The following is a 17,281-nucleotide window of genomic DNA, read 5'->3' as shown; positions in this document are numbered from 1 at the left end:
CTAGCAGTAAAATCATGAGACCGCCTCAGAAACACTCCCCACCAAATTCCAATGTATGGAATTAAAGGTAATCTTTACCCATATTGTCAAAGGAGAGGAACCTCTCGGTCACATGCAGGTGTAGGCAATCCCTGACGCGCGTTTCACATGTTTGTCTCTTTGCTTTCCTAAGGGGAAGTGAGGTTAGTGTTTGCTGCAGGACCTTTTGGACATGTGATCATGTCACATCGTCACCAGCCCGCCAATGGGATTGAACTTATGGCATGTGAACAAATCACGGCGCGCACGCTGTACCCACCCCCGGCTGTCAAACCAACCCGAGCGTGCCAAAGAGCATAGGCTGTTGCCACAGCTCCCAGACATGCACAGGTCGGTATATAGATGCCGTTGTGTGGAGGGGCGCACAGGTCGGGGTAAGACGCACGCACACATCAATCATAGCGGTAAACTACTGAATCAAAAAGGGGGACCCAGAGAACTGTCCGAACCATACGTAAGGACTATTAGAAAGATTATAAGTGAAGGCGGGAAAGAGAAGGGGCAACAAATAGGGATGAAAAACTGGTCACACAATACAGTCAGGGATTGAATTACAAGGCATGATCGATAGACGCCGTTTGATGACCAGCTTTCTCAGGTTATTATTGCAGCATACTTGCCCAAAATTCATTCATTATCAACAGATGGTAGCCAGTCCTAATCCCAACAAGTGGGAGGGATTTATCATGTCAAAAAGTGGAACTGCAGGGAAGCAAAAATAGTCGATTAAAAACCTGGAATACAAAGAAACACATTAAAAACAGAAAAAACACTTTGCATGTGGAAGTGGTGGCAATTATCTTATTACAAAAAGGACAAGCCCCATTTATTTTACAACAATGGTCACGAATGTGAGCCCCACTGCAAGGTCGAGGGTCACGAGTGTGTGAGCCCCACTTCGAGGACGAGGGTCACGTGTGTGTGAGCCCCACTGCGAGGACGAGAGTCACGTGTGAGCCCCACTGCGAGGACGAGAGTCACGTGTGAGCCCCACTGCGAGGACGAGGGTCACGAGTGTGTGAGCCCCACTGCAAGGACGAGGGTCACGTGTGTGTGAGCCCCACTGTGAGGGCGAAGGTCACGTGTGTGTGAGCCCCACTGCGAGGACGAGAGTTACGTGTGAGCCCCACTGCGAGGGCGAGAGTCACGTGTGTGAGCCCCACTGTGAGGACGAGAGTCACGTGTGTGAGCCTCACTGTGAGGACGAGAGTCACGTGTGTGAGCCCCACTGCGAGGACGAGAGTCACGTGTGAGCCCCAATGCGAGGACGAGAGTCACGTGTGTGAGCCCCACTGCGAGGACGAGGGTCACGAGTGTGTGAGCCCCACTGCAAGGACGAGGGTCACGAGTGTGTGAGCCCCACTGCGAGGACGGGGGTCACGTGTGTGTGAGCCCCACTGTGAGGACAAAGGTCACATGTGTGTGAGCCCCACTGCGAGGACGAGAGTCACGTGTGAGCCCCAATGCGAGGACGAGAGTCACGTGTGTGAGCCCCACTGCGAGGACGAGAGTCACGTGTGAGCCCCACTGCGAGGACGAGAGTCACGTGTGAGCCCCACTGCGAGGACGAGAGTCACGTGTGAGCCCCACTGCGAGAACGAGAGTCACGTGTGAGCCCCACTGCGAGGACGAGAGTCACGTGTGTGAGCCCCACTGTGAGGACGAGAGTCACGTGTGAGCCCCACTGCGAGGACGAGAGTCACGAGTGTGTGAGCCCCACTGCGAGGACGAGGGTCACGAGTGTGTGAGCCCCACTGCAAGGACGAGGGTCACGAGTGTGTGAGCCCCACTGCGAGGACGAGGGTCACGTGTGTGTGAGCCCCACTGCGAGGACGAGGGTCACGTGTGTGTGAGCCCCACTGCGAGGACGAAGGTCACGTGTGTGTGAGCCCCACTGCGAGGACGAGAGTCACGTGTGAGCCCCAATGCGAGGACGAGAGTCACGTGTGTGAGCCCCACTGCGAGGACGAGGGTCACGAGTGTGTGAGCCCCACTGCAAGGACGAGGGTCACGAGTGTGTGAGCCCCACTGCGAGGACGAGGGTCACGTGTGTGTGAGCCCCACTGCGAGGACGAAGGTCACATGTGTGTGAGCCCCACTGCGAGGACGAGAGTCACGTGTGAGCCCCACTGCGAGAACGAGAGTCACGTGTGAGCCCCACTGATGGAGAAATTACTGACATGAAACTAATGGAGAAAAATACAAAGGTTCACAAGGTTTCATACATCAATTAGATTTTCCGACAACTTGTAAAAGCTCATAAAGAATCAAATATAAAAAAGATGTTTTTATTGAGGAAAATGCTCCAATATCACATGCAGGGCTGTGGAGTCGGTAACCCAAACCTCTGACTCCAACTCCTCAATTTCCATGACAAGGACTCCAACTCTGACTCCACGACTCCGACTCCCTCACACGACTCCGACCCCCTCATACACGGCTCATGTGCACAGATTCATCTCAGCTATAGGTCCAGACCCTGAGATCAGGAGTAGGACGGACATTTATAGGACATCTCATTACTTTCCCAAATTCTTAAGGAAAAATATTCCCCACAAACTGCATTGAACGACTGCACCCAATTTATTATATATTTTAGGAGTTGGAGTCGCTCCATTTTTATACCGACTCCACCAAAATGAGCTCCGACTCCACAGCCCTGATCACATGGCTGTAAGTGGTAAAACTATGTGAACTCTTGCAAAACAATACCTACATCTAAAAGTTTCTAGTAATGTCACGCACAGTGTAATAAAGACAAAGTGCAACATGAAAGGAGGAGGGGAAGGGAGCCCAGACACTAAGGAAAGAGGGGATGGAGACCTCCTAGGCTGATCTACTATCACTAGTAGAAGCTCATCAAGAGAACACCAAGAGTGTGCAAAGCAGCCATCAAAGCAAAAGGTGGTTACTGTGAAGACCCTAGAATATAAGACATATTTTCAGTGGTTTCACACTTTTTTGTTAAGTATATAATTCCACATGTGGTAATTCATAGTTTTGATTCCTTCAGTGTGAATGTACAATTTTCATAGTCATGAAAATGCAGAAAAATCTTTAAATGAGAAGGTGTGTCCAAACTTTTGGTCTGTACTGTGTATATTTGATGTATTATTTATGTGATCAGAGATTTATTGAGCACTATGTCACTTTATGCCTACAGAATTAATTAGAGTATATACAGTATTGGGCGGTCTCTGTTGCTCGCTCACCTTGCTGTGCATCATTACACCAGTTGTTGGATTCTTATAATATTTGTTTTTGTCTTTTATTCAATATAATTTACATCTTTTTAAACAATGTGAATGTATTTTGGTCCTGACATTTTTTCTTCGTTGGATGTATGCATATGTATCGTATTGTCTCCTTTTGTAAAACCTTTTGTATATTTTTCCTAAACACTGCCTCCCTTTTGGATTAAATATAAAATTTAATAGTCCTGTTTCTTGTGCTCTGTAATCATTCCTACCCCGAATCCATATACGCTAACAGAAAGCAGGCGTCCAATCAGGCCTCTAGTGGATTTTATAGCTTTTAAAAAACTGATTGGCGGAAGCAGCAAATAATCTTAATTGGGTTATCGTAAAGCTGGAAATGATCGTAAGGGGGCATATACACATATTCCATGCGTTGGAATTCGGAGGTGTGTACACCATATGCTCACTGCTCACTTACCGATAGCTACGTAGTGAGTAATCAGGATTGTGCGTGTGCGTAATCCCTGACAAATTGGTGGCAGTGTAGCGCCGGCGTCTCTGCCTCCTGCTGGGCAGAGACGCAGTTCCCCTCACCACCGCGGTCCTGGTCCGGTGTCCTCCAGCTCCCCCGCTACTGTTGAGCGCACACCGTGTGCAGCTTCCCGGTCACTGTGCTTAGGGCGAACGCGCGCACTCCCTCCCTTTTAAAGGGGACGCGTGCGCCATCCTAAAGAGTCCCTGGCCAATGGCCGGAGAACCACTCCTATTTAAAGCACCTGCTCCAAATTGGAGGTGCCTGTGCAAAGTTGTTGTTTGTGTGCTAACACTCTCCTCAGCTTTCAGGTTCCAGTGCCTGCCAGCCTGTCTATCAGCCATGCCCACCAGCCTGTCTATCTGCCATGCCTGCCGGCTTGCCTCCCCGGATCACCTGTCAGGTTACCTGTTGTGTCCGCCTGCTTGTCTACCCGGATCACCTGTCTGGCTACCAGCCGTACCCGCCTGCTTGCATACCCGGATCACCCGTCAAGCTACCTGCTGTACTCTTCCGCTGTACCTGACGGCCTCAGCCACCTGACCCATGGGAGTCGCCTGCTCTCACACAAGGTCGGTCCCAGAGTGGCACCTGGTTCCCCTGCCCAGTCCCTCCTTGGCTCACGGAGTCGACTAAGCTGCAGTGTGGCCAGGGTCGGTCCGAGTAGGCGCTCTGGTCTCTCCTTGCATCCCAGCACAGAGGTTCCACCACCCGGACCCGTAACAGGCAGCAGTGGGATATTGTATGATCCTGCCGGTGTCGTCCTGACAGTCAGTAATAACATGGACAGCTCCCTCCAACCAATGTCACCATTCTTCGAACGCCAATTTGATCGTCAAAAGTTCCCTATTACCCACGTCATAATTTTTCTCATCCGAAGACAATTTTTTAGAAAAGAAAGCGCATGGACGCCATTTACCAGGGGACGGACCCTGAGACAACACAGCCGCAACGCCCACATCCCATGCATCAACTTCTACAATAAAGGGTTGGGAAACATTGGGTTGACTGAGTATAGGTGCAGTGGCAAAATGCTGCCTGGGGGGCAGCATCCGACCGTTTGGAAAAATCCTTCTTAGTCATGTCAGTAAGGGGTTTCACAATTACAGAGTAATTTTGGATGAATTTCCGGTAAAAAATAGTAAAGCCCAGAAAACATTGCAGAGTCTTCAGGTTATCAGGACAGTTCCAATCAAGGACTGCACAGATCTTCTCTGGATCCATCCGAAAAACCTGAAGATGACAACAAGTACCCCAAAAACTGCACCTCCTGGATGGTGAAAACACATTTTTCTAGTTTGGCATAAAGTTTGTAATCCCTTAATATCTGGAGCACTTGTTTGACATGCCCCCGATGAGTCTCAAAATCAGGTGAGTAAACCAAAATATCATCCAGATAGACCACCACAAACCTCCCCACCAAATGATGGAAAATATCATTTATGAAATGCTGGAACACTGCAGGTGCATTGGTCATTCCAAAAGTCATCACCAGACTCTCGAAATGTCCTTCAAGGGTATTGAACACTGTTTTCCATTCGTCCCCTTCTCTGATTCTAACCAGATTGCCCGCTCACCTTAAATCCAACTTGGAGAATACCTTAGCTCCCACAACCTGGCTGAACAAATCAGGAATCAGAGGAAGAGGGTATGGATGTCAGATGGCAGTTTGATTTAATTCCCGGAAATCTAAACAGGGACGTAGACCGCCATCTTTTTTCTTCACAAAGAAGAACCCTGCCACCACAGGCGAAGATGAGGGTCTGATATGTCCCTTCTCCAGACTTTCCCCAATGAAATCCTTCATGGCTTGTCTCTCAGGGCCAGAAAGATTGTACAATCTGGACTTCGGTAGTTTAGCTCTGGGGGTCAGGTTAATAGGACAGTCATAAGCACGATGAGGAGGGAAATCCTGACACCCCCTCTCAGAAAAAACGTCCTCAAAACCAGACAGAAAAGCAGGCAATATTTCTGTAGAGACTGTAGCAAGGGAAGTATCTAAACAGTTCTCATGGCAGTAATCTCCCCATTCAACAATCTCCCCGACTTGTCAATCATCCAACATATTAGGTTTCACCAGCCAGGGAAGACCCAAAACAATTGGGGTGGGAAGACCGTCCAGGACATAGCAAGGGATTATCTCACAATGAACTGACCCCACCCTCAGTTTTACATTATGTACAATCTGAGTAAATGCTTTCTGTGCAAGTGCCACTGATTTGATGGCGAAGAAGGAAATAGGCTTAGCTAAAAGACAGCAAGCAAGACCATGAGTTTTCACAAACTCAGCATCAACCATGCTGACTCCAGCTCCACTGTCAACAAACGCAGAAATTTTCTCAGTTCTCCAGCACCACCTCTGCTGTCAGGACAAAGCGGGAACTGCAGGTTGGCGATAAATGCACCCTTTGCTTATTCAAATCCAGATTACCAAGAGTTAATCAAGTCTCCTTTTGCTTAGGAATTGAAGGACAGGTCCAATAAAATGTCCCTTTTCCCCACAAAAAAAACATACGCCCTTTTTCTTGTGAATCTCCAGGGAAATCTATGATGTAGAGTCACCCCCTAAGTGCATGGGTTCCTCAACCTCCCCCAGTACTGGTTCACCCCCAGACCCCTCCTCCAGCAGAGGTACATAACCCCGACAAGAAGGCCCTGGAGAAGGTGGTCTCGCCCTTCTATCCTGAAGGCGTCTATCAGTACGTATGGCCAATGACGTGGCAGCCTCCAAGGACTGAGAGGTTTCATATACTGTGAGCATCTTTCAACCTTTTCAGTAAGACCCTCACAAAGTTGGCTTCTAAGGGCTGAGTCATTCCATTTTGTATCCGTTGCCTATCTACGGAATTCAGAACTGTACACCTCCACTGACCGATTCCCCTGCAGGAGGAGACGTAGCCTAGACTCCGCCAAGGCGGCTCGGTCAGGGGCATGATGGATGAGGGCCAGGGCCCCAAAAAAAACCTCCACAGACTGGAGACAAGCCGAACCCAGCAGTAAAGAAAAAGCCCAGGATTGCGGATCTCCCTGCAGCAGTGAGATCACAATTCCCACTCCTTGCTCCTCGCTTCCGGAGGAGTAAGGACGAAGTTTAAAATACAGTTTGCAGGTCTCCTTGAATACAAAAAACTTGTCCCTACCACTTGAAAACCTGTCCGGGATGCCAACCTTGGGTTCAGGCTGGACAGGCCTACCTGCAGAGACCCCCACATTAGCGACCTGTAGCCGCTGATGCTGTTGCTGAACTTCACAGCAGAGTTCATTTACTTCCAGAGACAGACCGTGCAGTCGCTCTGCGAGCTCTGCAACTGTACCCATACCAAGGGAGAAAGGAAAAAAAAACACGCCCAAAAAAACCCCCACACAATTAAACCCAAGGGTCAGGTTTTTTTTTCTCTAAATGTACATGGCCGGTGATAATGTCATGCACAGTGTAGGAAAAACAAAGTGCAACACGAAGGGATGAAGGGAAGGGAGCCCAGACACTAAGGAAAGAGGGGGTGGAGACCTCCTAGGCTGATCTAATATGACCCTGTCTTCCCTACCGTCCCTATATTGGTTTCTCACCAATCGCCGAACAGGAACCTAAAACCCTGTATCTCCCTAGAGCTAGGCCCTGGCAAGGGAAGGGGCGATGAGCTCTAGTCAGTCTCCACTAACAACTAAAGACAGCAAGGGGAGACAAACATGGGGGAAGTAACTTAGCTTGAGCCGACTTCAGAGAGATTACACCAAAGATCCTCCAAACACCAAAGAGGAAGTAAGCAGACTGCAATAGTTCCAAACCTTCACAGGGATACATGTAAATATCACCGGCGCCTCCCTATAGCAAACAAAGTATTTAAACACACAGGCCAGGGTGTTAATTAGAGCAGGAGGGAGGTAGCCGCTGGGTCCTAGAGTGAGACAGATCTGAAATGCCAAACGAAGAGATCTCCTGCAACCAACTGCAGAGCGACTGTCTGTCACATCTCACACAACCATGACAGGTAATTGCTGATGATTTCTGCACCTTGGATGGAGGAGTTTTAGCCCATTCGGCCTACCAGTCAATTTCACCTATGTTATGGGTGGTTTTCTCCATGAACGGCTCGCGGCAGATCCTTCAACAATATTTCTTTAGGATTAAGGTCAAGATGTGACTCGGCCACTCCAAAACATCATTATTCTTCTATCTTTTGTAGAGTGACTTGTGGCTTTGGGTCATTGTTCGCCTGAGATTCAGCCCATGGACAGTCATCCAGACATTTTTCTTCACAATTCACTGGCATAATTCAGAATTCATTGTCCCATCAGTGCTGGCAGCTGTCCTGGCCCAGGCACAGCAGAACTGACCCAAACCCTGATACAACCACCACCGTGTGTCAAAGATGTAGGACGTTTTATACAGTAATGCAGTTTTTCTTTCTCCAAATATAACGCTTCTCATTTAAACTGAAAATTTTTTGGTCTCATCGATTAAAAAAAAATTTGTCCAGGACCTGACTTGTCCAGGTCTTCTTTAGCAAACTGAAGATGCCTATCAATGTTCTTTTTAGCTTTGTCCTTGCAGTCCTGCCATGCTCACAATTGTTGTTCTGTGTCCTCCTGATGCTGCACTGATTAACTTTAACGTCAGCTAATGTGAAAGAGGCCTTTAGTTTCTTAGAGGTGACCTTGGGTTCCTTTATGACTTCGTGGGCTATTATATGCCTTGATGTTGGATTCATCTTTGTTGGTTGACTGCTCCGGAGGAGGGTAATAATGGTCATGAATTTCCTCCATTTTTACACAATCTGTCTGACTGGTTTGGTGGAGTACAAGCTCCTTACAGATGGATTTGTCACCTTTTCCAGCCTGATGAGCAGCAACAAATCTTCTCCTGGGCTCCTCAGAAATCCTCTTTGTTTGTGCCATGAGACCTTTCCACTAAAATGTTGTGAAAATCAGACCGATAGATCCTGTGCTTTATATATATACATTATAAAAAATAGGTCGCCCACTCACACCTGATTGTCCTCCCATTGATTGCAAACACAGACTCTAATGTCACCTTCACATGATCTGCTAATCCTGAGGGTTCACATACTTCTGACACTCACAAATATAAAATATGACAGAGGCTGAGATTTTTCACTCATTTGTTTGATTTGTTTTTTTAATCTGATTTTATGTTTTGTGGGAAAATCTGAAGAAGTTTTAGGTCAAATTTAGGCAGAAATAAAGAAAATTCTGAAGGGATCACAAACTTTTAAGCGCCGCTGTAAGTCACATTTGACTGTTTAGTTGTCTATTTGTATCATACTCTCTATAGAGTTATGTGTTCTATGTATATATATAAAGAAGGGACTTGCGTATATACTGGCACAGACACGCAGATGTCAGGCGCAGACGAGCATGCTCAGGAGTTTCTTAGTCAGTAAGACATCAGGAGAACTTGTCTGTCCCTAAAGACTGATGCAATGAGACAATCATGCAAGAGACAGATTCTGCAGAAATCTGATTTAGCAATGACTAATCCTGAACTGAATGAATGACCTGAGACAGGCGGTCAAAGTGGGAGAAGGTGGGATGAGAGGCTCCACAACTTAAATACGCAGGATACACCCTCACATTACAATGACTGCACATTCAGAATAGTCATCAGAGCAGTGAAAGACCCGGAGACTTCCAATAGGTGGCAAAAAAAAGACACAAAAGGACTAATACCAGGAGTGGAGGAAGACGGGGACTGAGACCAGGAGTGGAGAAAGACGGGGACTGAGACCAGGTGTGGAGAAAGTCAGACTACTACTGGGTGTGGAGAAAGAAGACAAACTGAGACCGGGTGTGGAGAAAGTTGAAGGACTACTACCAGGTGTAGAGAAAGAAGGACTACTACCAGGTGTGGAGAAAGAAGAAAGACTACTACCAGGTGTGGAGAAAGAAGGACTACTACCAGGTGTGGACAAAGAAGAAGGACTACTACCAGGTGTGGACAAAGAAGAAGGACTACTACCAGGTGTGGAGAAAGAAGGACTACTACCAGGTGTGGACAAAGAAGAAGGACTACTACCAGGTGTAGAGAAAGAAGAAGGACTGCTACCAGGTGTGAAGAAAGAAGGACTACTACCAGGTGTGGAGAAAGAAGGACTACTACCAGGTGTAGAGAAAGAAGGACTACTACCAGGTGTAGAGAGAGAAGGACTACTACCAGGTGTGGAGAAAGAAGGACTACTACCAGGTGTGGAGAAAGAAGAAGGACTGCTACTGGGTGTGGAGAAAGAAGGACTACTACCAGGTGTGGAGAAAGAAGAAGGACTGCCACCAGGTGTGGAGAAAGAAGGACTGCTACCAAGTGTGGAGAAAGAAGAAGGACTGCTACCAGGTGTGGAGAAAGAAGGACTGCTACCAGGTGTGGAGAAAAAAGGACTACTACCAGGTGTAGAGAAAGAAGGACTACTACCAGGTGTAGAGAAAGAAGAAGGACTACTACCAGGTGTGGAGAAAAAAGAAGGACTGTGACCAGGTGAGAAGAAAGACAAAAGACTACTACAAAGTGTGGAGAAAGATAAAAGACAGTGACCAGGTGTGGAGAAAGTCAAAGGACCGTGCCTAGGTGAGAAGGAAGACGAAAGACTACTACCCAGTGTGGAGAAAGCCAAAGGACTGCTACCAGGTAAGCAGAGAGTAAAGTAGAACTTACTGCCAAATAGGGAGAGAGATGGGACTACTGATTAGAAACGAGACATATTAGGGACTACTACCCAGTAAGCAGAGGGAAAAGAGAGGCTATTACCAGACGTGGAAGGAAAGAAGGGGGACAACTGCCAGATATCGGGAGAGAGAGATGAGGAATGACTGCCAGATGCGGAAAGAATGATGGGGACAATTAGCAAGTACATACATAGAAAGAGAGATGATGGCTTACCTTCAGATGGGGGACACTGATTAAGGATTCTGGCAGGATGGGGCAAGGGAGATTAGGGAATACCACCAGGTAAGTAGAGAAATACTGGAACACTGCCAGGTAAACCCCTGTCGTATAGCCTCCTCTGTTGTAGACCCCTGTAGTATAGCCTATTGTGGTGTAGACCCCTGTAGTATGGCCTCCTCTAGTGTAGACCCTGTAGTATAGCCTCCTCTATTGTAGACCCCGGTAGTATTGCCTCCTCTAGTGTAGACCCCTGTAGTATAGCCTCCTCTAGTGTAAACCCCTGTAGTATAGCCTATACCGGTGTAGCCCTCTTAGTATAGCTTCCTCTAGTGTAGACTCCTAAAGTAAAGCTTCCTTAGGGCCAGACCCCTGTAGTATAGTCTGCTCTGGTGCAGACCCCTGTAGTATAACTTCATCTAGTGTAGACCCCTGTAGTATGCCTCCTCTGGTGTAGACCCCTGTAGTATAGGCTCCTCTTGTGTAGACCCCTGTAGTATAGCCTCCTCTGGTGTAGACCTCTGTAGTATAACTTAATCTATTGTAGACCCCTGAAGTAAAGCTTCCTCTGGGGTAGACCCCTGTAGTATAGCTTTCCCGGGTGTAGACCCCTGTACTTTAGCCTCTTCTGGTGTAGACCTCTCTAGTATAGTTGCTTTAGTGTAGACCCCTGAAGTAAAGCTTCCTCTGGAGTAGACCCCTGTAGTATAGCCTCATGTAGTGCAGACCCCCTGTAGTATAACTTCATCTAGTGTAGACCCCTGTAGTATGCCTCCTCTGGTGTAGACCCCTGTAGTATAACTTCATCTAGTGTAGACCCCTGTAGTATATCCTCCTCTGGTGTAGACCTCTGTAGTATAACTTCATCTATTGTAGACCCCTGAAGTAAAGCTTCCTCTGGGGTAGACCCCTGTAGTATAGCTTCCTCTAGTGTAGACCCTTGAAGTAAAGCTTCCTCTATGGTAGACGCCCTGTAGTATAGCTTCCTCTAGTGGTGACCCCTGTAGTATAGCCTCCCCTGGTGTAGACACCTGTACTATAGCTTCCCCAGGTGTAGACCCCTGTACTTTAGCCTCTTCTGGTGTTGACCTCTCTAGTATAGCTTGCTTTAGTGTAGACCCCTCAAGTAAAGCTTCCTCTGGAGTAGACCCCTTTAGTATAGCCTCCTCTAGTGTAGACCCCTGTAGTATAGCCTCCTCTGGTGTAGACCAATGTAGTATTGCCTCCTCTGGTGTAGACCCCTCTGTAGTATTGCCTCCTCTGGTGTAGACCCCTGTAGTATGGCCTCCTCTGGTGTAGACCCCTGTAGTATTGCCTCCTCTGGAGTAGACCCGCTGTAGTATCTCCTCCTCTGGTGTAAACCTCTGTAGTATGGCCTCCTCTGGTGTAGACCCCTGTAGTATTGCCTCCTCTGGAGTAGACCCTCTGTAGTATTTCCTCCTCTGGTGTAAACCCCCTGTAGTATGGCCTCCTCTGGTGTAGACCTCTGTAGTATGGCCTCCTCTGGTGTAGACCCCTGTAGTATGGCCTCCTCTGGTGTAAACCTCTGTAGTATGGCCTCCTCTGGTGTAAACCTCTGTAGTATGGCCTCCTCTGGTGTAGACCCCTGTAGTATTGCCTCCTCTGGTGTAAACCCCCTGTAGTATGGCCTCCTCTGGTGTAGACCTCTGTAGTATGGCCTCCTCTGGTGTAGACCCCTGTAGTATGGCCTTCTCTGGTGTAGACCCCCTGTAGTATTGCCTCCTCTGGTGTAAACCCCCTGTAGTATGGCCTCCTCTGGTGTAGACCTCTGTAGTATGGCCTCCTCTGGTGTAGACCCCTGTAGTATGGCCTTCTCTGGTGTAGACCCCCTGTAGTATTGCCTCCTCTGGTGTAAACCCCCTGTAGTATGGCCTCCTCTGGTGTAGACCCCTGTAGTATATCTGTGATAATAATCATCTGACATATAATATATAGTAATTATCTATTTTTCCTTCTATCAGATATGTCTCATGGGGAACAAGGCTTACATCATCTACACGAGGAGAGCGCCAGCACAGGAAAATGGAAGGAACACGGTAAGATGGGCATAATTATCGTCCCACTCACATTCATCATTGAATATTATAATAATTATTGACATCATCAGCCCCCCATGATGTGTTAACCCAGGCCTAAGAACAATGTTACTCCACCTGCTGAAGGAGACTTTAGCTGAACTTCCAACCCTTAAAACATCAATACACCCCATATAACCAGTATAGCGCCATATGCCCAATGTAACCCCACATAACCGGTATAAGCAATATAACCAGTGGATCCCCTATATAACCAGTGGATCCCCATATAACCAGTGGATCTTAATATAACCAGTGTATCCCCATATAGCCAGTATACTCCCATGTATCCAATGTACCCTCCTATAACTAGTTAGATGCAAATCTAGATTTTCCTGCATCCTAGGTAAAAATTCAGTTTTTGCACCTACTCCTTTACTTATCCTAAGTGGTTTTGGTAGTATTAATGCGATTTGCATAATTAGTCATGTGCCGACAAACTTTTCTTTCTGATCCTCTCAATTTTCAGTGAACATTATCTTGCCAGATTGCATAATATTTTATTAATAAAGCCATGTGACACATCATCACACAAGTTATGGAGTTATACATGTGTACAGGATAAGAACCAATCTCAGTACATGAATATATCACCACAACAATTATCAGTGCAGAAATGCGACCCCAGGACCACCATGAATATAGAAATACATCACCAGAACCTTCATTAGTACATGCATATATCACTAGAACCACCATTACTACAGGAACAGATCACCACACTTACCATCAGTAAGACACGGTGGTTGGAACCAAAGATCTCAAATTTGGACTCATCAGACCAAAGCACAGATTTCCACTGGTCTAATGTCCATTCCTTGTGTTCTTTAGCCCAAACAAGTCTCTTCTGCTTGTTGCCTGTCCTTAGCAGTGGTTTCCTAGCAGCTATTTTACCATGAAGGCCAGCTGCACAAAGTCTCCTCTTAACAGTTGTTGAAGAGATGTGTATGCTGCTAGAACTCTGTGTGGCATTGACCTGGTCTCTAATCTGAGCTGCTGTTAACCTGCGATTTCTGAGGCTGGTGACTCGGATAAACTTATCCTCAGAAGCAGAGGTGACTCTTGGTCTTCCTTTCCTGGGGCGGTCCTCATGTGAGCCAGTTTCTTTGTAGCGCTTCATGGTTTTTGAGCTACAAATGGGGACACATTCAAAGTTTGCCCAATTTTTCGGACTGACCTTCATTTCTTAAAGTAATGATGGCCACTCGTTTTTCTTTACTTAGCTGCTTTTTTCTTGCTATAATACAAATTCTAACAGTCTATTCAGTAGGACTGTCAGCTGTGTATCCACCTGACTTCTGCACAACACAACTGATGGTCCCAACCCCATTTATAAGGCAAGAAATCCCACTTATTAAACCTGACAGGGCACACCTGTGAAGTGAAAACCATTTCCGGTGACTACCTCTAGAAGCTCATCAAGAGAATGCCAAGAGTGTGCAAAGCAGTCATCAAAGCAAAAGGTGGCTACTGTGAAGAACCTAGAATATAAGACATATTCTCAGTTGTTTCACACTTTTTTGTTAAGTATATAATTCCACATGTGGTAATTCATAGTTTTGATGCCTTCAGTGTGAATGTACAATTTTCATAGTCATGAAAATACAGAAAAATCTTTAAATGAGAAGGTGTGTCCAAACTTTTGGTCTTTACTGTATATATTTATTTTTTGTATTTTATTTTTTTATATATGCCTAAACTAAACCCACAACCAGCCCCCAAAGGTCCCACGAAAGTTTGTGGCCTATCACACCAAGGTCCCAAGAAAGTTTGTGGCCTATCACACACCTAGGTCCATAGAAAGTTTATGGCCTTCCCTCCACACCAAAAAAGGCCCTCTTTGTCTTCTTGGCATCCGGCAGGACATCCATTTTACCGAAAACCCTCTTCCCCCCGAAACCCCCATCCCACCTAAACTAACCCCCCCCACAAGCATCACAGTATTCATATACAGTATATAATTTAACCTTGGGCTGCTCTTTTATCTCGATGCACGAATCCACACGTCTGTTGTTTGGTTCAAGTCACATGCTACCGGGGCTGGTTTTTGGCCCGATATAATACCCGTTACGGACCGGGGCTTATATCTAATAGAAACTGATGGCAGCTCTACCGGGCTGATAAGGTTCTGTTTCACTGGGGTCAGTGAGAGGGGCCTCTCAGTCTGTCAGGAGTGTGAGCGAGAGTGGTGCCACGTCAGTGACTGACTGGACCACCTCTTCTCACTCCCATTACCTTCCTGAACCCATGAGGACAGGGGGTGTCTATGTAGAATTGTACCAATCTGACCTGCACCCGAGGGGGTGCGGAACGTCACGTTGAAGCAAAGTCTGGATCAGTATCATGTGATCCATCCGTAATAGCGACGTCAGGTGGGAGGCGCAGTGGGGATCCTTCACATGTGGTGGCAGTGGTGGGATTCTGCATGATCTCTCTGGTGCCATTCATCACAACAGGTGTGTGTCTAAATGAGCCATAAATAGGTCTAGGGAGATGAGTCGTTGATCCACTCAGGGCAACCTGCAAAGTCTGATGTGGAGCACAGCAGAAGGCAGCTGTCATGCAAGGTGTGGGAAAGACTTAGTGCAACACAGAGGGAAGAGGGAAAGGGAGCCCAGACACTAGGGAAAGGGGGAGTATAGACTTCCTAGTCTGGTCTAGTGTCACCCTGTCTCAGCTACGTCCCTATATTGGCTCTTCACGAATTGCCACACGCTTGCCTCGACCCTGACTTTCCCTGGCGTTTGGCTAAGGCTAGGGAAGGGAGGAGACGAGCATTAGTTGATCTCCACTAAACTCTATAAACAACAAGGGAAGACAAACAAGGGGAATTCCTTAGCTTTAGACAACTCCAGACAAATGCGTACACGGCCTCAAGCTCCAGAGAAGATGAGCTACTGCTCTGGCTAAAGCCTCACAAGTAGCAATTAGCCAGAAGGAGGTAGCCGCTGGGTCCTAGAGACAGCTAGCCTCTAAGAAGATGTCTGTAATGCCAAACGTAGAGATCTTTTGCAACCAACTGCAGGGTGACTGTCTGTCACCTCTGACACACCGGTGGCAGTACCCCCCTCTACGAGTGGCCTCTGGACACTTATTACCGGGTTTCTCAGGAAAAGAGGTGTGAAATGAGCGAGCCAATCTGGGAGTGTTCACCTATGACTCTGAAACCCACATCCTCTCCTCTGGACCATAGCCTTTCCAGTGCACCAAGTATTGTAGAGAATGACGTTGGAGACGAGAATCTACAATCCTCGAAATCTGGAACTCCAGATTACCATCAACCATTACTGGGGGCGGTGGTAGAGGCCAGGGCTCAAGAGGTTCCACATATTTTTTAAGTAAGGACCTATGGAACACGGTGTGGACTTTAAGGACCTTAGGAAGTTCAAGACGAAACGCTGCTGGGTTAATGGCGGTGGTTATTTTATAGGGACCAATAAACCTAGGTCCCAGCTTCCAAGAAAGAACTTTCAATCTTATATTCCTGGTAGACAACCACACAAAGTCCTTCACATTCAGGTGCGGACCTGGCAAGCATTTTCTGTCAGCCATACGTTTATACCTGTTTCCCATGATCTTTAAATTACTCATAACACCCCGCCATACCGAGGAGAGCGATGAGGCAAACCGTTCCTCCTCAGGAAAAATCAGACCCCTTCTTAGTCATGTCAGTGAGGGGTTTAACTATAGCAGAGTAATTTTGGATGAATTTCCAGTAAAACTTGGTAAAGCCCAGAAAACGTTGTAGGGCATTCAGGTTCTTGGGACGGTCCTAATCAAGAACTGAACGGATCTTTTCCGGATCCATCCAAAAACCTGAAGATGACAACAAGTACCCCAAAAACTGCACCTCCTGGACAGTGAAAACACATTTTTCTAGTTTGGCATAAAGTTTGTTATTCCTTAATATCTGGAGCACCTGCTTAACGTGCCCCCGATGTGTCTCAAAATCAGGTGAATAAACCAAAATATCGCCCAGATAGACCACCACAAAGCTGCCCACCAAATAATGGAAAATATAATTTATGAAATGCTGGAATACCACAGGTGCATTGGTCAAACCAAGAGGCATAAGCAGACTCTCGAAATGTTCTTCCGGGGTATTGAACGCTGTTTTCCATTCGTCCTCCTCTGATTCTAACCAGATTGTAGGCTCTCCTTAAATCCAACTTGGAGAATACCTTAGCTCCTACAACCTGGCTGAAGAAATCAGAGGAAGAGGGTATGGATCACGGATGGTAATTTGATTTAATTCCCGGAAATCTAAACGGGGACGTAGACCGCCATCTTTTTTCTTCACAAAGAAGAACTCCGCCGCCACGGGCGAAGATGAGGGTCTGATATGTCCTTTCTCCAGACTTTCCGCAATGAAATCCTTCTTGGCTTGTCTCTCAGGGCCAGAAATATTGTACAATCTGGACTTCGGTAGTTTAGCTCCGGGGATCAGGTTAATAGGACAGTCATAAGCACGAAGAGGAGGCAAATCCTGACACCCCCTCTCAGAAAAAACGTCCTCAAAACCAGA

The 17,281-nt window shown here is 47.0% G+C and overlaps 1 protein-coding gene across 1 annotated transcript in view; it reads left to right on the top strand.

Annotated features, from left to right (window-relative positions):
• The first annotated feature begins 317 nt into the window (after positions 1-317).
• Positions 318-17,281, top strand: part of LOC141167194 (asialoglycoprotein receptor 1-like) — a 230,250-nt gene continuing 213,286 nt past the window's right edge. The window contains exons 1-2 of the mRNA XM_073654628.1: positions 318-369; positions 12,643-12,717. Coding sequence (XP_073510729.1) covers positions 12,645-12,717 — 73 coding nt within the window. The 5' untranslated portion in view covers positions 318-369; positions 12,643-12,644. The remainder of the gene's footprint in view (positions 370-12,642; positions 12,718-17,281) is intronic.

The sequence above is a fragment of the Phyllobates terribilis genome, unplaced genomic scaffold, assembly GCF_046119375.1.
Source record: "Phyllobates terribilis strain yellow unplaced genomic scaffold, ASM4611937v1 Scaffold_11__3_contigs__length_659146591, whole genome shotgun sequence".
In the NCBI taxonomy this organism is placed as follows: domain Eukaryota; kingdom Metazoa; phylum Chordata; class Amphibia; order Anura; family Dendrobatidae; genus Phyllobates; species Phyllobates terribilis.
This window is presented reverse-complemented; position numbering and strand designations above follow the sequence as displayed.